The following is a 24,523-nucleotide window of genomic DNA, read 5'->3' as shown; positions in this document are numbered from 1 at the left end:
AGAGACTTTTAAATTTGTTTCAAAATGAAGAAAAATGGACGGAATATTACTAGGCCGTAAGAGTTTTAGCTTACAATTGCGTTTTTCAACTATTTCGGTAGAGTCAAATTTGACCGAACGTGATTTTTTTTTTTTTCTATTTATCGTGATTTATATGCAAATATTTCGAAAAAAGAGAAAAGCTACAACCTTCAATCAGTTTTGGTTGTATTCTACATGAAATTCCGCACATTTTCATATATAAAACTTTATGTAACAGCTAATTTTAAATGGTCCAAACGTTTCGACAATCGCACAAAAAAAAATTCTGATTTTTTTGGAAGAGTTACCGCGCGGACGTAAGGAAAATGTTTTATTTTTTCATAAATTCACCATAAATCGAAATATTGTGCTAGAGACTTCCAAGTCGTTGCAAAATGAAGGTAAATGATTGAATATTACTAGAATATAAGAGTTTTAGCTTACCAATTGCCGTTTTTCGCCATTTTCGGTAGTCAAAGTTGACCAAAAAGAAAGTTGAAATTTTTTGAACTTAACGTTATTTATATGAAAATATTTCGAAAACTGATAAACAGCTACAACCATGGGTTGTTTTTTTGTTGTAGTTGTGCATGAAATTGCGCACATTTCCATATATAAAACTTTATGTAACGGCAAATTTAAAAGGGTGCAAACATTAGGACAATCGCACGAAAAAATTTATCGGAAGAGTTATCGCACGAACGTAAGGAAAAAGTTTTTTCATAAATTCACCATAAATCGAAATATTGTGCTAGAGACGTCCAATTTGTTGCAAAATGAAGGCAAATGATTGAATATTACTATAATATAAGAATTGTAGCTTACAATTGCGTTTCTCGACCATTTCGATAGAGCCAAAGTTGACCGAAGGTTGAAATTTTTGCACTTATTGTTATTTATATGAAAATATTTCAAAACTGGTAAAAGCTACAATCATGAGTATTTTTTTGTTGTATTTTAAATGAAATTGCGCACATTTTCATATATAATACTTCATGTAAAGGATAATTTAAAATGGTGCAAAAAATTATGTCAAAGTGACGAAATAATTTTTGAGATGTGTCACTGATACTTTTAGTGCGATAAGAAAGAAATTCGCGCTTGCGCGCCTGCGTAGCGATTGTAAACAAAACAACGCCTTGATCCGTGAACTCCCAAGCATCCCCCAACCGGCGGCGTGATTCAAAAGTTTTCGGCTGGTAGGCCTATAAGTATTTTTCCGCGAATTTTTAAAAAAACTTTTTTGAGTTGACGTATGATACGTCCAATCGGCATAAGGGAGACATTTTGACTCGACGTTTAATACGTCCAATCGGCGTAAGAGGGTTAAGTTTAATGAGATTAAACAACATCTCTCTCTCTCTCTCTTACTTATGTATGTTTATTTGTTTTGTAATATAAATAAATTATTTACTTTATAACTAATTTTCAAATATTTATAAGATTAATAAATAAAAGAAATAACGATTCCCAGTCTTTTTATCCACTTGGAGGAAGAAGGGCGGGGGAATAAATGACAGTTTGATATACATATTGGCGGAGAGGAAGGAGTCGGAGTCTAGGAGTTATTCTCTCTCTCTCTCTCTCTCTCTCTCTCTCTCTCTCTCTCTCTCTCTCTCTCTCTCTCTCTCTCTCTCTCTCTCTCTCTCTTTCCATTATTATTCTCTCTGTTTCAGGAATAATTTATAATTTTACTCTTGATGGTCAGTTATATGATGTTGCCATTCAATGCTTTCTCTCTCTCTCTCTCTCTGTGTGGCTGCGTAGGTATATTTTTAATGGTAAAATCTTTAAGATGACTTTGAAATTATATTAATAATATGACCTCAAAGATTAATACAGTAATAGGTTAGTAATTTTTCAGTATATTTGAAGTAGGATGTTATTTAAGGTATACATTTGGTATCTGAGCTTTCAAGATAGGCAGTTATAAGCATTTTTAGTGATGGTTCCAGCTATTCGCGGGTTTTAACTATTCACGGGGGTGTCTGGTACACATCCCCTGTGAATATGGGGGAAACACTATACAAGGCAAATTCAATATTTGGCAAATACTCAATCAGCCAAGACTATGTTAAAGACTCTTAAGTGGTCAGGGTAATATTAGGTAATATTATGTAATCTTAATTTGGATAAGTTAGATATGGGGATAAGTTTGATAAGCTAGGGATAAGACTGAGGACGTTTCGTACTGTAATATCCAGAAATAAATTAGGTTAAAGAGAATCAGAGTTTCATTTGCTAACTTTCGAATTTGTTCCCACTATCCTGCTTCAATTGTGTAAAAGAAAAACCGTACAGCAATACTGACATGAATTGAAGAAACCTATTAGCATTTTACTGTTGTACTCACATGACATTATATTCATCCCCTGTCTTTTCCCAGCCATGGACAAAATGATAGAAAAGCTGAAAAAAAGTAATGCAAAGAAGTGAATACTTGCCTATTTATACTATAGTAATACATTTCTTCTATATTGAAGTTAATTCAGTGTCAACCTTTCTTTCTCCCTAAATAGTGCACCAGCTTATGCTACTACCATTTGTGAATGCCAACATTACATCTAGACCTTTTGGGACATATTACACAAAGTTCACCTAGATTGAATAAACCTAATTCTAATCCATTATCATAAATAACCTTAGCCCTATAATTAATACAAATAATTTACAAAAATCAACAACAACCCACACTTGTGCCTCAAAAGGAATGCCACCTGGTGGGAAACAGGGGATTACAGAGACAATCCTAGTGGGTAAGCCACACATTGTTTTATTTTGAATTAGGTGGCAAAGATATAAGTTAACTTAGCAGTAGGGTATGGATTTATTTCAAATAATTAAATAATCCAGTTACTTACAACAGGTGGTATATATCAGGTGGACCATGAAAATGCTTGTCCAACTTTCCATGACCAGAGTAAAGCAAGGGACCAGTGTCACATTTTCCCTTTGCTCTGGTCCTCCTCTAGTTTTTGCTCCTGCAACAGAGTAGAGAGTAAAACATTGGACACTTTGGGTGATATATATATATATATATATATATATATATATATATATATATACTATATATATATATATATATATATACATATAGGCAGTCCCTGGGTTACGACGTGGGGGTTCTGTTCTTGAGACACGTCGTAAGCCAGAACATCGCCAAATATCCTAAGAAAACTTTACTTTTAATGAACCAAACAAAAACTTCTTTCAGTTTTCTTCTGAAGATTGAAAAAGAAACCCATAAAATCACTTTGTAACTTGTTTACTTCTAAGTATTTAACGTACATTTAGTTTTACTACACACTCGAGTACTTTCAGGCCCTATCTGTGGCCCATTTTCAAGAGATGTTTGGGATGTTAGCCTTGGTCAAGGTTTCTGAAAGTCCGAGATTCGCCCGAACCACCGATAACAATTTTGAAACTCTTGCGCCGCCAACTGAGTAGACTCGCCACCATCCTCTTGCTCTCCCATTGATTCTTGATGCTAGTCACTGCCATGAGATCCTTCTCTCCTATTGGACAGCATCCCTCCCATCATGCATCTATGTACGTATACGTAGTGGCGTGCCTACCTCGTCCACTTCATACCAGCATAGTTAGCGTACGCACGCGGTATTCGTTCGGTCTAACGATTTCGTTTAGTAACGTAAATTCGTTAGTGATTTCGTTACAGTATACGTACTTTATCGTGTTGTGCGAAAACTTTATTGTACTTATACGTAAATTACGTACAAGATAACGTAGTCATGGGTCCCAAGAAAGTTGAAATTCACGGAAAGAAGCGAATGCTCTCTTTGGAGACAAAGATGGAGATCATCAAGAAGTATGAAGCTGGTATGCGATTGAGTGTGATCGCCAAGCAATACGGCCGAAATCCGTCGACAATAGGCACCATCCTTAAACAGAAGGATGCCATTAAAGCAGTTACCCGTCCAAGGGCATCACTATTTTGTCCAGCAAGAGGACCCACGTGCACGACGAGATGGAACGGCTGCTTCTTGTCTGGATAAAAGACAAAGAAACTTTCGAAGAGATGATGACCAAGGAAGGCTACAGTTCTCAGCAAGTTTTCAACTATGATGAGACTGGCCTTTTTTGGATAAAAAAAGGCCTCGTCGGACGTACATCACGGAGGAAGAGAAGAAGCTACCCGGGCATAAGTCTATGAAAGACAGGCTTACGCTTGCACTTTGTTCGAACGCCAGCGGGGATTGCAAGGTGAAGCCCCTACTGGTCTATCATTCCGAGACACCTCGAGCCTTCAAGGCCCACAAAGTGCTTAAGGACAAGTTTCCAGTGATGTGGAGGGCTAATGCAAAAGCCTGGGTAACAAGGCTTTTGTTCACCGAGTGGGTAAATCTGTGTTTCGGACCGACAGTGAAGAAATTCTTGGAAGAGAAGCGCCTCCCCCTGAAATGTCTGCTGATGTTGGACAATGCCCCTCCCCACCCTCCTGGCCTCGAGGAAGATATCCTAGCGGAGTATTCCTTCGTCAAGATTCTTTTTCTTCCGCCTAACACCACCCCTCTCCTCCAGCCCATGGACCAGCAAGTGATATCGAATTTTAAGAAGCTGTACACGAAACATCTTTTCAAGAGATGTTTCGACATCACCGATACCACAAACCTCACCTTGCGTCAATTTTGGAAGGAGCATTTCGACATCGTCATTTGCATCTGACTCATCGACCAAGCTGGCAGGAGGTTTTGAGGCGAACCTTGAATTCCTTGTGGAGGAAACTCGGCCTGATGCCGTATCCGCCCGAGACTTCGAGGGATTCGACGTGGGCGAAGCTGGTGCTGCAGAGTCAGAAACAGTTGACGATCCTGAAACTGTTTCCCAACCAGATCTTGACGAGATCGTTACACTCGGCAAGTCCATGGGGCTGGTCGTCGACGAGGACGACATCAACGACCTTCTCGAGGAGCACCAAGAGGAGCTTACAACAGATGACCTAAAGGAGTTGGAGGCCATACAACATAACGTCGTTCAAGAGGAGTTCTCTAGCAGCAGCGAGGAAGAGGAGGAGGACCCTATGACAACAGCAGAAATTAAGGATACTCTAGCGGCTTTTCATAAAGTGCAACGTTTATAGAAAAAAGACACTCCGAAAGGCTCACACAGGTCGTATGCTTGCGCAGTTCGATGATGTTTGCCTGAGTCGTTTCAGGAACATTGTGAAAAGTAGGCAGAAGCAATCTTCCTTGGATCGTTATTTTTTAAAGAGGCCTTTAGCATTAGCAGGAGTAAGCAAAAAGGAAGAACCAAGTGATAAAAAACAGAAAGTTGAAAGCAAAAAGGAAGAACCAAGTGATGAAAAACAGAAAGTTGAAAGCAAAAAGGAAGAACCAAGTGATAAACAGAAAGTGAAAGTGGTGATGAAGTTGAAAACCCACAAAATCACTTTGTAACTTGTTTACTTCTAAGTACAGGCGGTCCCCCGGGTTACGACTGTTTTTCCGGCTTACGACGTTCCGAGGTTTACGACGCTTTTTCTTAAATATTCAATGGAAAAATCCGTCCTGGGTAACGACGCTTGTTCCGAGGTTACGACGCTGACGCTTCCGACGCTCCGAGTTAACGACGCTTTTAAAAACGCATACTATGATAAAAATCCTTTATAGTTTAGCACAGTATATTAATAAAAAATAAGTTTCTGGTTAGATTACAACAAAAATTTTGAGATTATGATGATTTTCGACACTTTTTGTTGTATTTTTCTATGTTTTTTAGTGACACCTCATATGCGGAACTAGTTTCCGAGCGAATGAATACATACTAGTTTACATATAACAGTCCAAAAGCGCAAATAATGAAAAAAATCATTGCTTGTTTCCAGTAATAATAACAAAACGAAGTTTCTGCTTAGATTACAACGCAAATTCCAAGTATCCAAAGAGAGAGATTATCCAGTAATTTGATCAGAGAGAGAGAGAGAGAGAGAGAGGCGTCTTCCGACGTCTAGAGTTAAGGACAGAGAAGTGTTCGTTTCGTTAAACGGTTTGAGATTATGATGATTTTCGACACTTTTTATGTTGTATTTTCTATGTTTTTTAGTGACGCCATCATATGCGAACTAGTTTCCGAGCGAATGAATACATACTAGTTTACATATAACAGTCCAAAAAGCGCAAATAATGAAAAAATCATGCTTGTTCCAGTAATAATAACAAAACGTAAGTTTCTGGTTAGATACAACGCAAATTCCAAGTATCCAAAGAGAGGACATTATCCAGTAATTTGATCAGAGAGAGAGAGAGAGAGAGAGGCGTTCTTCCGACGCTCCGAGTTAAGGACAGAGAAGTGTTCGTTTCGTTAAACGGTTTGAGATTATGATGATTTTCGACACTTTTTATGTTGTATTTTCTATGTTTTTTTAGTGGACGCCTCATATGCGGAACTAGTTTCCGAGCGAATGAATACATACTAGTTTACATATAACAGTCCAAAAGCGCAAATAATGAAAAAATCATTGCTTGTTTCCAGTAATAATAACAAAACGAAGTTTCTGGTTAGATTACAACGCAATTCCAAGTATCCAAAGAGAGACATTATCCAATAATTTGATCAGAGAGAGAGAGAGAGAGAGAGAGGAGAGAGAGAGTCGTCTTCCGACGCTCCGGGGGGGGAGTTTAAGGACAGAGAAGTGTTCGTTTTCGTAAACGGCCTCTGACTCATGCCAGTAAATGTTTTGTTGATACTATAATATAAGCCTATTTAAAGATACGTTACTTTAATTAGTCTATATGATACGTAAATAGTAATCAAATGTTCTTGTAGCCCTCAAATATTTGGCAAAATCGAAGTATCCAAAGAGGAGACATTATCCAGTACGTAATTTGATCGAGAGAGAGAGAGAGAGAGATGAGAGAGAGAGAGAAGAGCGAGAGAGAGAGAGAGAGAGAGAGAGAGAGAGAGAGAGAGAGAGAGAGAGAGAGACGCTTTGGCAACAATGGGTCCTCGGGGGCGGGTTTTTATAGCTTCCATTCTGCTTGTATGATCGTGGATATTGTAGAAGGGATTTCGACCACTACTCGTTTGCCAAAATCGACGATACGAACGCCACGTTCATGCTTTGCTATAATTTCATGTTTTGCTTCCATCGAAATCATTTTCTTGGGTTTTTTCTTATCACCTGCTTTGTCTTTAGCTTTGAGACCCATGGTTAATAATAAAATAGACAAAATAACACGAAAAATAGGCGCAAATACAACGAACTAAACAACAACGACGTGTTAACATGCAGCACCAACAAACAAACAGACTGAACGCCATTTATCGGTCGCCTATACAACTAACACTCATCGCAAAATCGTATCTCAAATATTTCGTTGTATATCAAAGCTTGCATTTTCGCAAATTTTCTGTTATATCTCAAAACATTCGTATATTAGGGCAATCGTATGTCAAGTTTCCAATGTAATTTGATCAGAGAGAGAGAGAGAGAGAGAGAGAGACGCTTTGGCAACAATGGTCTCGGGGATTGACGTAACGTTTATTTTCTGAACAGATAGGACAGAGAAGTGTTCGTTCATTAAACGGCCTCTGACTCATGGCAGGAAATGTTTTGTTGATACTAATATATAAGCCTATTTAAAGATACATTTACTTTAATTAGTCTATATGATACGTAAATAGTAATCAGCTGTTCTTGTAGCCCTCAAGATTTTGCAAAATCACTCCAGGTTGTACATAAAACTTCAAGAATGTAGTGTCACCAGAGGATTACAATAGTTTTTACCTTCAAGAACAGCATTCCTTTTTATGAAAATAACTCCAGGTTGTACATAAAACTACAGGAAACAACAGTAGTGTAACCAAAGGATTACAAAGTAAGGTTTTTATAACTTTTTATTAGTTTTAAGACATATTTCCAAGCGTCGTTCCGGCTTACGACGATTTTCGGCTTACGCCGCCTCTCAGAACGGAACCCCCGTCGTAACCCGGGGTGGGACTGCCTGTATTTACATTTTAGTTTTACTCACACTCGAGTACTTTCAGGCCCTTCTGTGGCCCCTTCTCAAGAGATGTTTGGGATGTTAGCCTGGGTCAAGGCCCAGCAGTCTTCTGGAACTTCTTCTCGTTGAGATGTCTTATGTGATGGCTGTTCTGGTTTTGTCTGAGAGTTGCCAATCCCCTTCTTGTCACTCTGATATCCTGAGCTGATGGTAAATGGGATTCACCCTGTGGTAAGGGTGTGGTACCGAAAGTCTGTTGGGCAGGAAACCTAATCTCCAGGTCAGCAGGGGTCAATCTTAGCTTCTTTTAATATCAAAGCTCGGCTTATGGGATCTTCTGAGGTAAAACCTTTGTTTCCTTCAATTACTTTAATCTCTCTGATAAGTAATTGAAGGAAACAAAGGTTTTACCTCAGAAGATCCCATAAGGCGAGCTTTGATATTAAAAGAAGCTAAGATTGACCCTGCTGACCTGAAGATTAGGTTTCCTGCCCAACAGACTTTCGGTGACCACACCCTTACCACAAGGGTGAATCCCATTGACCATCAGCTCAGAATATCAGAGCGACAAGACGGGATTGGCAACTCTCAAGAAAACCAGAACAGCCATCACATAAATGACATCTCAACGAGAAGAAGTTCCAGAAGACTGCTGGGCCTTGACCCAGGCTAACATCCCAAACATCTCTTGAGAATGGGCCACAGAAGGGCCTGAAAGTACTCGAGTGTGGAGTAAACAACTAATGTAAATACTTAGAAGTAAACAAGTTACACAGTGATTTTGTGGGTTTCTTTTTCAATCTTCAGAAGAAAACTGAAAGAAGTTTTTGTTTGGTTGAATTATTATCATATTTGAACATATTAATAAACACGACATCTAACATAAAAATTCTCTCATCTCCGTAAGAGAGAGGAGTTATCCTTACTTAAGTGAAATGGAAAGGTTATTTTTATTTCCTTAAAATACTACCACATACGATTTTGCAATTAATTATATTTATTATCATTGATTATTATATTAAATAAATATCAATAAACATATTACATACTACTGCCAAAAAAATTCTTTCTTCTCAGCAAGAGAGAGAGAGAGATGAGAGAGAGAGAGAGAGAGAGAGAGAGAGAAGAGAGAGAGAGACGAGAGAGAGAGAGAGAGAAGAGAGTGGAAGAGAGAGAGAGAGAGAGAGACTTTATCTTTGTTCTCTCAGAAATGTTAATTTATGTACATACTCTTATAATGCTTCCAGCCAAAACGAGGGAGAGTTACCACTATGACATACGTATCTTGTGTCGCAAAAGAGAGAACGAGAGAGAGAGAGAGTTATCCTTATTTAAAAGAGTGAAATGGATAGATCATTGTATTTCTTTAAAATACTATCACATAATATGAATTTTGTAATTACAGTTATATTATTATTATTGTTATTTGAAAATATTAAACATACATGTAGCCTACCATAAAAATTACTCTCCATCTCAGTAAAAAGAGAGAGAGAGAGAGAGGAGAGAGAGAGAGAGAGAGAGAGGAGAGTGAGAAGAGAGAGAGACTGAAGGAGACATTTGAGAGAGAGAGAGAGAGAAATTTAGTAGCCAACACAACACAACCTTAGTTGGCAACTCCTCCCCCTCCTGTCACATTGTTAACAAATATGACTTAAGTGGACTTAAGCACAGGGGGTATGGAACCATACTAGGCAATTCATTGGGGTATGGTGTCATCAAAAGGTTAAGAATGCCAAGCCTTAAGTTTACCTATATCAGAAAATGGAACTCCTGGCCTACATATGGCTATTGCTTCATCCCGACATCTGCGCGCTGCATTCACCAAGTGCTTACCAGCTTCATCTACGTTTCCAATTAAGTACGTTTCACAGCAGTCACCGTGATATCCATTAGAGAATACCTGGACACAACCACATGAATTAGGTAAAGGAAATGTGAGAGAAAATGGTATTTGAACAGGTTATATATCACATTTTTTTTTTTTTTATGAAAAGAAACATTCCCCAAAGATCAAAATTTCACTCAAGCAGATTATGCATTGAAGGTGGTAGATTAAATCATACTACATAGATTTACATGAAAAAATTGCTAAAGCCATATAACAAAGCTATTGTTTCATTTATAGCAAATAAATACGTACATTACTTATGAAAATCTTATATAAGTAATTTTGTTTTTTACAGCTCCAAACTAAAATAAAAGAATACTGTAAACTTGTTTTTTTTCTTACAAGATTTTATCATCCAAAACAACTGAATTAAATTCTTTGGAAATATTTCATATATGGAAAACTAGAAAATAAGCACAAAAGCATACTGCTTACTGTGATATCCACTGAAACAATGTCTCCATCTACAAGTCGCCGTTTATTGGGGATTCCATGACATGCCACATTATTGACGCTTGTGCAAACACTCTTTGGAAATCCCCGATAATTCAGTGGTGAGGGATATGCTCCACTCTCAATTACTCTCTTATGGACAAGTGCATCTATGTCTTCAGTTGTCATCCCTGCCTACAGGAAAAATAGAAGATACTATCTGAACAGTTTTCAAATTAGGGTAATATTGTTATCTAGTATCAAAGCAAATACGTACTACATAATAAATGACTCCTACCACAGATGAAATTAGACTGTCATCTTCAACCTTTACTTGTAGAAATACAAGGTTTGCAATAACAACACAACTAAAATTACATAAAACAATAGTTATAAGTAATTCATATTTCTCCAAAGTATGCAAACAAGAGCCTTTTATATAGGAGTATAAATCAGCATGAACTGGAGTTGTTGAACTTGTTTTTAGTCATCAACTGGAGATTAAGGGGGCCGGGTGGAAATACCCATCACTCACACACCACAGACAAAAGTTTTCTTTGGGTGCAGAGAAAAGCAGGGTGGATGGCATGGGATTATGATAAAAGGCTCTAGTCTGTATTCTTATGGGAAATACAAACAAATTACTCCTTGGGTGTGAGTTATCTGACAAATGACCAGAACTGAATCTTACCAGGAATCACCATTCTTCTGAACATGTATATGAGGAGGGGATGCAATGAATCCTGTAACCTCCTACCCAGTCAGACATATAGGATGAGCGAACAGCGGGGGCTTAGTCATCAGTGAGACTCTGGCATGGAAACTAGTGGGATACATAAAAAGGCAGTTCAAATACAGAACCAAGGAAATGGTGCTGCACCTCTACACATCCATAGTTAGACCTCATCTTGAATATGAAGTACAATTTTGGTCACCAACACTAAGAAAGGACATAAATAGAGTAGAAGGGGTACAAGCAAGCGCCACAAAGCTAATTTCATCCACCAGGCAAAAAGGTTACCAAAGAAATAGAAACATTCAAAATAGTACTGAAAGGCATAAAATAAGTGGACAGTAACATTTATGTTAAATAAAAACCAGACAAGAAATAATGGATGGAAACAGAACCCAAGAAATACAACACATCTTATTGTGGGAACTTCTTTACATACAAAATATGGGGGAAATCATCCAGTTTTCAAAAGTAAATTTTATTGGGGGAGGATGAGACTAGAAAATCACTACAGAATTTCACAATACATAAAAGGTAACTGAAGGAAGCTTCCCTTCAGTCACCTTAAATATTGTCATCCTATTTATATAAATCTTCTTATCAGCCAAACAATTTTATTTTTTCTACTGTCTGTACATATTTTGTCTTAGAAATACACTAACAGATTCTTTACACAAACTTTACTTAGTTAGCTTCTGCACTCTCTGGAATAGCTCCTCGATTCTTCTGTTTCCTCTCAGAAAACTGAATCTGAGTATACTAGCTGAATAAATCACAGAATGCCTTAGTCTAAGCACATTCCCTCAAAAAGGGCAAAATTTTTTGTTAAGCATTTATTCCTGAAATGAAAAAGGGTTACCTTTCAAGTGGGAATGGACAATAACACACCACAGAAAAAATATAGACGAAATAATCATTAAACATATAAAAACACTTGAGATCAACTATGTTTTTTTCACAGATATAAACCAATTAGTACAATGAAACTACAGAAGAAATACCGGTCCTCTTTGCTTGTTGAAATATGCCACCATTGTTTGTGCTGTTGCTCATTAGCACTACTGAGTGACCCATCAAGTGTTCTTTGGAATGTCTGTAATGATAGTTATGCTACCTGCATCTCAAGATGGTTGATATGCAGATGAGGTGTGTCCTATGCATTTACTAATGAAACGAATAAGCCTTTCAGGCCTCTTCAACCCAATCCTCCTTCCATGTGTTCTAAACACGATGCATTTTGGTAGGGGGAAGAGTTCAAAGAACTGTTAAGAGGTTTCTGTTCTCTATCCACCAAACAGGATCCTCCCTCACTTCGACTTATGATTAGATTAGATTAGATTATAACATTTTTGGCACATAGCCAAGCGCCGGAGCCGAGGGGCCATTCAGAGCATATATATCTTAAGAATAAAAAAAGTCACTGTCACACAAACAAACATACACACAACCGATCTAACATACAAATCATTTCATTCATAAAAACCAAACAAGAAACCTAAAACAATTAAAAGAAAACTACAATTCGTAAAAAAGACCAATATTTTTAAAAATGTCATAATTGCTCTGCCCGAGCACCTTCACCTAAAATATCGGCAAGAGACTTATTTGCCAGCAAACAAGCTCTACGTTTGGTTTACAAAATGAGGGCACTCCACCAAAATATGCACCACAGTCAAATCCACATGACAGTTGGAACAGCGAGGAACCTGCCTATCCGCTCCACTCCTCATTAGATACCCGTGAGTATATTTAGTGTGGCCAATACGCAATCTAGCTAAAACTATCTCAGACCTTCTATCCATCCGGCTATGAGGCCAAGGATGAACAGAAGGTCTAAATTGACATTATTTAAGATTATTATCTAAAGTGGAACCAGTGGCCTGCCACTGGTCTCTACAATAAATCGAATGGTACTTTTAAAATCACAAACAGGGACACCCATGTTGGAAATGTGGCCTAAGCCTAGTTGCAGCCTTAGCAGCAGCGTCGGCTCGCTCATTCCCAACAATTCCACATGGACGGAGCCCAACAAACCCAACAGAAAAACCCCTCTTCTATTAATTAAAAGATAAAACCAATCTTGTACTTCTTGCACTAGAGGGTGGCAAGAGACTAGGCTTTTAAGAGAAGATAAAACACTCAAAGAGTCGGTAAAAATGGTAAAAATTAAAAAACCTTGTTAGTACAAGAACTATAAAAAATATTTTAAGAGCAGTCAAAACTGCCAGCAGTTCAGCTGGAAAAACAGAAAAATTAGATGGAAGCTTCTTTTTAATAATATTATCACTAGTCACTACAGAGCAACCAACACCCATCAGAACCTTCGAACCATCAGTATAATATATGATGAGAGTCACCATGTTCGGAGGCATGGTCCAAGAAACTTGCCCTCAACTGATCACCAGAAAACTGATGCTCCTGCTGTCCCTAATTGGGCAGATCTCTAGGCAAGGTCTATTCCAAGGAGGAAACTTTGAGGGCGAAATTTCAGCTACTGCAGGAGGAAGTAATCCCACCTCCCTGGCAGAGCTTGCTAGTCGAACTTCAAGTGGCTTTGGCAGTCTAGGTCTATTTGGGGCTCTATTAGTTGGTTCTCTAACGTACTTATAGTTGGGGTTCAGCTTTGATGTAAGTACTCTTGATATGACTCTCAAGCCTAATTCCTCCCTACTTGGATAAATAGTGGGGGAAAACCTGACTCAACATATAGGCTTTCAACTGGTGAAGTTCTATAGGCTCCCGTACAAATACGTAAAGCCCATATTATGGACAACATCAATTTCTGCAGTGTTGCTTGCACGCACAACCATAACTTGGCAACCATAATCAATTTTGCTTAGGCATAAAACCCGGTACATCCTCAAAAGGGTGATTCGATCTGCCCCCACTTAAAATTAGCACAATTATTTAGACACAACTTTAAGAATATTAATTCGAAGCTTCACGTTACATACAACTTCATTAACACGTTGAGTAAAAGTTAATTTTTTATCAAATGTAACACCTAGATACTTAATGCTATCTTCATAAGGTAAAATAAAATCGAATCATTTAAAAACAGAGTAGGAATCTCTTCCACTCTTCTTAATCGACAAAATCGTATAGCTTTGGTTTTTTCTGGTGAAATTTGAAACCTTTAGCACTGGCCCATGATGTTGAAGCATTAATAGCAGTCTGGATCATTTGACAAGCTTCAACAGCTGTGGACTTACTACAGATTATTGCATAATCATCAGCAAAGGCCAGACCATGCACCCCGACAGGAACTTTTCTAGTAGACTGTTGACAGCACATTAAAGATTGTTGGACTAAGGACACTTCCCTGAGGGTAACCCTTCTTCTTGAGGGTAAGCAGAAGAAATGTAAGAGCCCACTCTTACTTTCAGGTAACTTCTGATAAAATTCTTTAAGACAATAAAACAAATTACCCACAATACCCCACTCAACAAGTTGCATAAGGATACCCCCTCGCCAGGTAGTGTCGTCAGGTGCTTTTTCTAGGTCAAAGAACACTGCAACAGTCTGGTTTTGCACAGCAAAAGCATTCTGTACTCCCGAGTAAGGAAATCAAAGGGTCAGAAGTACGTACTTCTATTTTTCCTAAAGCCAAACTGCCGATTAGATAAAAGATTCTTTGAATCCAATACCACACAAGTCGAGCATTGGAACCATCCTCTCATAAATCTTGCTAACACAACTGGTTAGAGCAATTGGCCTATAGTTCTTAGGAAGGAAGGAATCTTTAAAAAGTTTTAAAACAGGTACAATAATCGATATCTTCCAAGACTCTGGTGAAGTTCCTGAAAGCCAAAAACTGTTAAATGTCTAAAAGAAATTGTTTTGTACTTCTAGGCAAATTAAAAATCATTGAGTACAGTATCATCTTCCCCAGGAGATGTTGGTGAAGATAACGAGATTGCATGATCTAATTCTTTTTATAGTGAAAGGAAGATTATAAGATTCTGAATTTAAACTAACACCAGGAACAACCACCGTGGTACTGTCCCTAATATTCCTGAATGCAGGAGAGTAATGTAGGGCACTAGATATACTGGAGAAATGCCTACCAAAGGTTTCTGCAACTTCTCCAGAATCAGATATGAGGAAGCCATCAATTTTCAATATAGGCAAGGGAGGTGGAGGAAAAAAATTTACCTTGCAGCTTTCGGATTCTGTTCCAGACTAATGACATCGGCGAATCATATTTTAATTCATTTATATATCTGATAAGAGATTCCCTCTTTGCTTGCTTAAACTGTCTTCTTTTGCTTTGCAAGAGCTCTTTTATAGATAATTTTTATTTACCAAGCAAGGATATCTACGATATCTCTTGTAGCAAGTTCTTGTTATCTTTCGGCTCAATGCGCATGCATCACTCCACCAAGGTACTAGAGGACACCGAGGTTTACCAGAAGTTCGAGGAATAGACAGCATGGCACCACACAACAATATACCGAGTTAAATACTCATAAGCAGATGTTGGGCTCTGAAAATCGTTTATCTCTTGATCAATTTCAGTAGATTTTTTTTAATAATCCCCAGTCAGCCTCCCCTACCTTCCATTTTGGTAAACATGGAGATGGACATTTTTCATATACTTTAAGTGAATGGGCCCCAATGATCACTACTGCCATGATCATTCTGGTCTACTACCCACTGGTAATCTAACCTCAAAGACGAAGAGCAGATAGTGAGGTCAATGGCTGAATCAGTATTATGAAAAACATCATGTCTTGTGGGGGGAACCATCATTCATTAAAGTGATGTCATTCAAGTCAAGCAGCTGTTCTATTATTAAACCCCACCGGTCGCAGTTTGGCTCTCCCCAGAGGGTGTGCTTGGCATTAAAATCCCATCAGAATGAAGGGTTTAGGAAGCTGGTCTATCAGTGTCTGTAGGTCGTTTAATTCTAGATGGCGGGGATTACCCTGAGCATCCTGCAATCTACTTTCTAATGATGGATCAAGGTAGAGAGAGCAATTGTGATCCATTTATAATTAAAAATTTGGACTGCACAAGCCTGCAACACAGTGTTCAATTGAACAACCCTGTGATTAACAGACTTGCGGACTATGATGCCTGTGCCTCCCTGAGCACGTACACCTATCAGGGGTGAAGACCTGTGAAATGAATAATTAAAACCCACATTGGGTGTGTGCTCTCCCAGCTTTGTCTCTTGTAAGACACATCGCAGATAAATCATGTTCCCTAAACAGAACCCGAACTTGCTCTCTATTTGGTATAAAGCCACGGATGTTCCACTGCATGAGAGCCATTATTTAGAGGAAGGGATCTTAAAATTCTCTACTAATTTAGGAATCTGTGTCCTGGTGAGAGATATCTTATCAGCTTTACCAGTACTACTTGATCTAGATCTAGGTGTTACAGATCTTTTTGACGAAGGGCCTTCACTGCCCTTTCAGTTTTGCTTTTGTTTTTTCTTTGATATCTGAATGACCGTGAATGAGGCGAAGAGGGAGAAAGGGACCTCTTCTGACGAATAAGGAGGGTCCTCATCTCCCGACCGTCATCTCCACGGTGCACTGTAATGTCAGGATCAGGTGAGGGCTCAATGTCTGGCAATGTTCCCTGCACAGAGAAGTCGTCATCATACTGAAGATCCTGGCTTGAACCCTAGAATCAACATGGTCCCCCCCTGGCTTAACCAGTCTCTCTGCAACATGGGAAACCCCACCAGGGGGGGCATGGGCAAGCCCCGCCCACCAGGGGAGCCACGCGAGGCCCCACCAGGGGAGGCATGGGAGGAGGCCCCACCAGGGGGGAGGGCACGGTGAAGCCCCAAACAGGAGTGGGGGCACGGGGTGCCCCACTAGAGGGTGTGGAAAAGCCCACCAGCGGGGGCACCGGGGAGCCCCACCAGAAGGGGCACTAGAAGCAGCAGTATTCAACTGTTGTGCCTTCAAGGCATCCGAATAGGATTTCCTGCCCAACAGCTTTTGGCCTGTCCCACACTGATATGTTCAGCAATAGATTTTAGTATGCCTCTTGTTCTTTTTTGAATTCACTACATTTCTTATCACGGGCTCGATGTTCACCCTTACAGTTTATGCAAATTACCGGTCCAGAACATTCGTCGTGCTCAGGCTGGCCACACGATTCACAGAGTTTATTTCTGGTACAAACATTAGAGGAGTGTCCAAAACCAAAACATTTAAAGCACTGGAGCACTCTCGGTCTATAAGGACGAACTTTCATGATTTCACTGTCAAGAATAATTTCAGATGGCAGGAAAGAATTTATAAAAGTTAAAATAAGCATGATGAGCGGGGCACTTTAAAAACCTTCCAAACCAAGTCTGGACACATTTCCAAAATTTCCTCCACCCCCCCCCCCCCCCCCCCCCCCCCCCTCCATCCATTTCATGTAGATCTTCATTGAAAGATAACACCTTCGCGTAACTAAAACTTAAAAATTAAATGATGGTTTTTACTTTTACCATACCTCAGAATCAAGCTTCAAATTTAGGAGCATTATCGATTGAACATCTGTCTTGGTATGGACTAAAAAACTATTACGCCCCAAAGCGAGTTACTTCTGGGCTCCCAAGCGTTGCCGATCTTCTGGCTTACTTCCAACCTTTTCACCTTGAAGAGGTTGCCTCTCTCACCATGTGTAGTGATAATTAACCGCTTAGCTGGGTCTGGTGATCTGGTTATTTTACTTATTCTACTAGCATCTTTTATTTCATTTGGTGGTTTATAAATGTCAAGATACCTAGGGACCTCTTCTGTCTCTACAAGTCCAACACTCATAGAATCCGACCTAAATTCTCTAAAACTCTCTGTGAGCTTCTGATTCATTGTTGAAAATTATTCAGAATTCAAAATAACCATAATTTTTGCCAAGTTTATTCCTTAATTCTTTGATGTTCCCAAATTTACAAAATTCATTAAATATTGTGTCATAATTCCAGTCTAAAGGGACTGGTTTCACATGCAGAATGTTTGCAACAAGGAGCTCATTTGAAAAAGGCTCCAAAGTTACGATGGAGGAATTACCAGGTTTTTCCTTGTCCTTATCCTTGCCTAAGTCGTCAACCGAAGGTCTAATTGATGTCGCCATAAGACGAAGGATTTATGATTCGTCCAGGTAGCCCCCCACCCACCATGGAGCCACATTTAGAGGACAGTGTTATCCCATACAGGGCTGCCCTAGGGGTACCACCCAGATATACACCCCACCCTCAGTGCTTAAGGCGTCATGATGTCCGTCGAGATCAGACCCAGCACTAAGAGCAGGGTTTGACATATAAACTTTCCCCTCGCTCGACCACATTAGGTACTCGAGTTCTACGGGTGAGGTGGCATGCCAACCATCCTCACCCTCCACCAAATCCAATGAATAAGTCCAATCATGTCCAAAATCAATCCAAAAAGTCATCAACATAAAATCTGTACTTATAGGGGGAGGAAGCAGAAGGATGAAAAGTTTTAGTAAAAGGAAAAAGAGCTGACTTATTTAGTTGGATCAACAGCTGGGCACCTAGGCCCAGCGAGAAAGTAGTTCCCACCAGGCATCAGGGCCCAGCTGCTGAACCCTAAGCCCCCCATCCTCGGCAAGGCTTCAGCATCTGGGGGGTCTTCGACTTATGAGGCACAGTTGAGAGGTGAGGTCGTGTGAATAGCTGGCCAGCACTGCTCAGCGTTGCCACTGCCACCAAGCACAGGTGGATCCACCCATGTAGAACCAGCTTCTCCAATGATAACAGATGGCTGGGGACAGCCAACAAAAGCTGAACTGGTTGATCCTGTCAGGGCAGGAACTGTGCAGATACATCTCTGAGCATGCTAATTCAAGAGTCCAATGGGAAGGCTCTCACTGCTGCTAAGTCTATGAGCATCACTAGGTACTTTGTCTGCTGCTTGTATGAGATGTGACTTCTCCCTATTTACCACACTCCACAAACTATGGTAAAAGAGATGATCTCATTCAAGTCTACCAAAGCATGATGTCGCCCTCTCTGCTGGACTTAAGCACCAAATACTCAGTTCCCATCTTGAAGCAAGTCTGTAGGATAAACTCATTCAACAGGGAGTGATCAATCTCTGGTCTCCAACCACCAGTAAGTCTCCTACATCACAAAAAGACAACTGTAAACCCAGGTGACTGGCACCACAACTTCAATAATGCTATGCCCTTCATTGCTTCCACCTATGGCAACAGGGCCAGAGATTTCAGCACATCCAGAAACATGAATGGAGAAAGTTCAATGTTTCAGATGAAGGGGATGAAGGTCATCATATGGATTCCTGTCACCATATGCAGGACTGACACTACCTAAGAGTCTGCATCATGTCTCTGTCACACTGCCTACTGCAAAGTATTTATCATGTCAGCAAAGGAAGGGAACTGCCACCCTCAGTGACATCCTCCCGTCTTTTACCCTTTTCTCCCTTCTTAGCCATGGCGTGAAAAGGCAAAAGGGTTGTGAATACTCATCTCACTTCCTAGAGGAAGAGGACTGAGCTAATTGTCTGGGGGTTTACAAGGAGCAAGCTTCCTCACAAACCTAGACACCAAAGGCTTGAATGCCCCAAAACAGAACTGAAGGAAACCATTCAGTGTCCCGAGGATTTTGTTCTTCTTTCCACTATTGCCTACACATTACTCTTCAAAAAGACTAATCAAGCGCCCAACACCGAGCTGTGCCTAAGCTACTCTCATGGGAAACCTGCAAAGAAAGCTGGGACAAAACCATGTCTCCTCATCTCAGGATAAGGTTAGCCCAGAGGTTAGAATTCTGGCAAGGTAATATGTAAAGTCAATACCTTTTATCCCAACAACTCTGAAACTCCCCTCTCTCTCCTGGGACAAGACACCTGTTATAGCAGTCTCCCAATGTGTTTAAACATAGGTCAAGCCAACAACATACTCAATGGTACTGATCTCAGAGGCAGAGAAGGACATACATTCTCAGCAGAGTCTCTACTGAGAAAGGTCTCATCAGCCACAGACTGATGAGTCCAACACAAAAGGAATGATCTCTGTGCCCTCTGCTGTGTGAGCAGTAGGGGGAGACTCTTACAATTGGGTGACCCACAGATCAGTCAATGAAACCACATACAAGCTGAGATCAAGGTAACCTGACAGATATTCTTGTCTCAGGAATGTACCCAGCAGCGAGCTCAATTGACAAGACCATGGTCAAGCATGGAGCCCAGGAGGCCATGGGTGGCTGAAATACAGTGGGGACCCCATACTCGTGTTATCTGGATTCGTGAACTCTCGCATTCATGGATTTCTCTCTGGAACATATCCCCCCATTATTAGCGGGATATTTGCCTGTTTGTGGTATTTTTCTACGAGAAATATCCGCAAATTTCTGTGGGTTCTTTTTCAATTTTATCATAAAATGCACTTTTTGTGATAAAACTAATAGAAAAAAAAGGTATAAACATTTTTGGTGGGTTTTTCTCAAGTTTAACTAACAAAATAGGCCATTTTAAGCATTTTTATACAGGTTCCAACTATTCGCAGGGTGGGTCTGGTACACATACCTGCAACGGGGAACCACAATAATCTGGAAATTCTTCCTCAGTATGGCCTGTTTAGGTTCCTGAGGAATGGGACCATCTAGTGCCATTACTCACAAGGTCATGAACTGGATTGTGTCTCATGAGTGAGGAAGATGCATCTTGTTTCTGCTCTCTTGCCCATTCCTCTTCTCGTGGTGCTTAGTTGGTAGTCTATGCACCCGGAGAGACAACACAAGACCCTGACATAACAGCTTTCCATACCCATTCCATTCGGGAGGAATCCATCAACCTATAACCTTACCAATGCTTGGTAAAAGCCAAGTTAGTGGAAGGAATAGGGGAATTGGCAAGTGCACCTATTGAGCATGCAGTGAACCATGCACATGAGGGGTGGAAGGACCATAAGAGCACCTGTCTTGAAAGAACGAGTGTTTGGCACATGCACTATCCATGGTTCAGCAAGTGCTTAAGGAGAGGGTAAAGCCAGCTCACCTACATTGTTACCTGTGTACACATGGTCCACAGACCTCACAAAGGCACAAGGAGGGCAAATAACCTGAGCAGCCAAACATGGACAGTCCCTAGATCTAGCAAGAGTGGAGAGTACAGGTTGTGATAGTCCAACCAGTGTTTCTTAAGGATGTCGAAATAACGGAAGACGTGAGCAGTTAACCTTGTTTAGGGCTGGTGCAGGGTGCCTATGTATGCCCTGAATGAGCTTAAACAATCAACTGTAGGCAACTACATGCCTCTGCCTCCCCTAGAAAAGGAAGAGTACTTGGGTAAAGCCCAGGACTTCATACGAGAGGCCTTAGACTTCCCCTTCTTCCTCCTCAGAGAGGGAGAATTTGAGAATGAGGAAGTAGAGGATGACATACTCAATAAGAAAAAAGGATGAGGGAGACTAATGTGAACCTTTCTTCCTTCTTGCATACCAAGTTTTGGTGGTTGTGGATATCAAAGGAGTAATTGATGTTGGTACACAAGATATCATAGCCAAAACGAAAGAAAAATGATTGCTTGGCGTTCGTTCGGTACTCGTAAGACGGGTAAGAGCTGAATGTAAACAATCGATTGCAAGGTTTTTTTTTGTTTGTTTGTGTATTATAGTTAATGATTAATTAATAATTATTTGAAATGAGTACATACTGATTTATTTAATAACATTTTATTGGCATATTCTAAGCTTTTAGCTCTTAGGTTTAGATGTCAGAATCATAGACTAGGCTACAGTAGCAACCGCTAACATAGGCTAGGCCTTATTGCTAAGGGACATATGCTAAAGTCCTAATATATGCAGTAAAAATGGGTTGAACATTACATGCAGTTGAATATTACTCAAGTATGTACAGTATTTTGCCTTTTGGAGTCATATTTCTTCCGTCGAATCGGCGCCGTCGTAACCCTAGAACTGTGTTTAGGCCTGGAAATATAATGGTACTGGGGTGTTTTTGGAGGGCTTGGAACAGATTAGCCATTTTACATGTAAAATGTGGTCCAAGATACGAAAACATCATGATACGAAGGGCGCCTCGGAACGGATTAATTTCGTATCTCGAGGTACTACTTACATATCCAGCAAGTCAAGTGTCATTAACTGAATAAGGTAAGGCAGGTGCCAGAGATGGTACCCACCTTGGAGGGGGGGGGGGGGGGGGGGGGGGGGGGGGTGGGGGGGACGTTAGCCTTAGCACCAGCACCATCCTCCAAGGAGAGCAAGTGGCAGGAATCCTTCACCTCTTGAATACTACTCCTTTTGAGAGGGGGAATTATCTACACGAGGCAGTGGGATACGAATGGTGGAGGTATGGAGGAGTAATGGTAGTAGTTTATATTTGACGACGTCTCCAAAAGTTGTGTGTGTGAGAGAGAGAGAGATGAGAGAGAGAGAGAGAGACGAGAAGAGAGAGAGAAGAGAGAGCGAGAGAGAGAGAGAGAGAGAGAGGAGAGAGATTGGTTGGAAGAATGAATGGGAGTGGTTAAATGGCGGTCGGAAGCATGTCTGTTGTGGCGCTCTGTAGTATGTCAGTGGAAGTCTGTTACAAGAGTCGTAAGCAGTGAGGCATCGAGTGAATTCACACAGTTGGTTTGGCAGCATTTATCCGTTGGTTGCTAGTTGATTTTGTGGTATTTGATTGATTTTGGTGTTGTAAGGTTGTTGTGCGTGTGTCTGTCTGGTTTTGGTGAGGTTGAAGAGGTTGGGAGTGCATTTTCGGTGTCTGTGAGTGGTGGTTGGGGCAGTGTTGGTGTTGGCGGGTTGTTGTGCTGGGGAAGTCGTGTGGTTGTTGTGTTCTTTCGGGCTGTTTGGGTGTTTCTTTCGTCTGCAGTTGTTTGTTCGGTTTGGTTGAGTTGTTGTCGGTTTGGGGGTTGGGTCTCAAGGGTTTGGAAGGGGTGGGAGGGGGATGTTTGGTTGGTTATCGCCGGTGGATGTGTCACAGCTAGCCTATAGCCTATCCAGCGGACAGCACAGCCTAGCCTATCTGGAGCCAGAGGTGAGTACCTGTTTGTGTTTTGTGTGTTCGGTATTTCATTGAACCAATTGTCCTGCAGGTTAAAGATAGTGTAAAGGGGAAAGTGTGATCGAGGGTGGGTTTGGTAGCCAGACAGATTAAGTTTATGTGGGGGAGATTTGCTGCTTGCTCTTAAGCTTGTGATCCCGCCACATTATTTTTTTGGCGCCCGAACAGGGACTACTGGTGTGGCAGCTGCAGGACGATTGGTCTAGGCTAGTGTGTATGAGTGGTGAGAAAGTTTGGGATGGAAGGATTGAGTGAGGTGGAGAGGCTGAAGGAGGAGTTGAGGTTGGAGAGGGAAGTAAGAGGACAATTGGAAGTGGAGAATGAGAGGTTATGGGTAGAGTGTGAGGAGCTGAAGAGCGAGTTAGAGGAAATGAGAGGAATGCTAAGGAGTGCAAAAGTGGAAATGAAAGAAGTGAAAGGAGCAGAAGAGAGAATGGTTGAGAAAATGGACGAAAAATTCTTAGTGATGATGAATGCAGTGCAGGAGATGATGAAGGGGTTCATGGGAGAGGGAGCTGTAGGAGGTAGGCCTACTAGGTCTTGTGATAGACCAGAAGTGGTAAAGACACTGGAAAAGCGAGTGGATGAAACTATGAGTGATGAAGGTGACTTGGTTGAGATAGGTAAGGGAAAGAAGGGAAAGAGACAGGATAAGGATAAACCTGAGGACAAGAATAAGAAGGGAGCTGAGGAAAAGAAGAAGACTAAGGGAAAGAAGGCTAGTAAGGATGACGGACAGGATGAGACTAGGACTGAATACATTGGGAAAGGGCCTGTAGAGTGATTTAGATGGTGGTGAGTGGAAACAGGTAGGTAGAAAGAAGGGTAAGAAAAGTGTATTCAGGAGCTTGGATGTTAGTATGGAAGTTGATTCGCTGTATTCGGATGAGGTTAAGAGGGATCGGAATGGAAGTAGCGAAAGTGAGAGTGAGAGTGAGCGGGAAGTACAAAAGGCTGTATATATGAGAGATACCTAGATGTGCACAATACGAGGAATATGGTAGTAGGGACATAGGGGATTTTTTTAAGGAATATGAGAGGTATTGTGAGGCAAAGTATGGGGATAACAAGAGAGTCTGGGCAAGAGAGTTGGGTAGCTTTTGTATGGGATTTTTGTTGAGTATATATGGGGTAATGATAAGTGTGGGGACTGTGCCTTATGAGAGTGTGAAAGCCAGGATTGTGGAACAGGCAAAGAGGATAAGGAGTAGTGTTAGATATAGGAGAAAGCATGGTTTTGATGAGGTAAGTCATGAATGTTGGTGAGTCGTTGTCGATGTATGTGCAGGTTAGAAACATTAGCCAGGAAAAAGTTTGGGGATGAAGGGATAAATGAGTGTAAAGAGTTAGTGAGGAAGTTGTTGGCAACTGTGCCTGAGAGTGTGTATGAGTTTGTAAATCTGAAACGTAAGGAGAAAATGCAATGGACGAATGAAAGGGTGACGTGGAACGACATTTTGGAAATAGTA

General features: G+C 40.6%; 1 protein-coding gene across 1 annotated transcript in view; it reads right to left on the bottom strand.

Annotated features, from left to right (window-relative positions):
• Window positions 1-24,523, bottom strand: part of LOC135218974 (methionine aminopeptidase 1D, mitochondrial-like) — a 53,860-nt gene that overhangs the window by 6,496 nt on the left and 22,841 nt on the right. Inside the window, exons 3-4 of the mRNA XM_064255413.1 lie at window positions 10,309-10,500; window positions 9,735-9,885 (exon numbers count right to left, since the gene is read on the bottom strand). Coding sequence (XP_064111483.1) covers window positions 9,735-9,885; window positions 10,309-10,500 — 343 coding nt within the window. The remainder of the gene's footprint in view (window positions 1-9,734; window positions 9,886-10,308; window positions 10,501-24,523) is intronic.

This window comes from Macrobrachium nipponense, chromosome 1, assembly GCF_015104395.2.
Source record: "Macrobrachium nipponense isolate FS-2020 chromosome 1, ASM1510439v2, whole genome shotgun sequence".
Classification (NCBI taxonomy): Eukaryota; Metazoa; Arthropoda; class Malacostraca; order Decapoda; family Palaemonidae; genus Macrobrachium; species Macrobrachium nipponense.
Note: the sequence above shows the minus strand (reverse complement) of the source record. Positions and strands in the feature narration are given on the sequence as shown.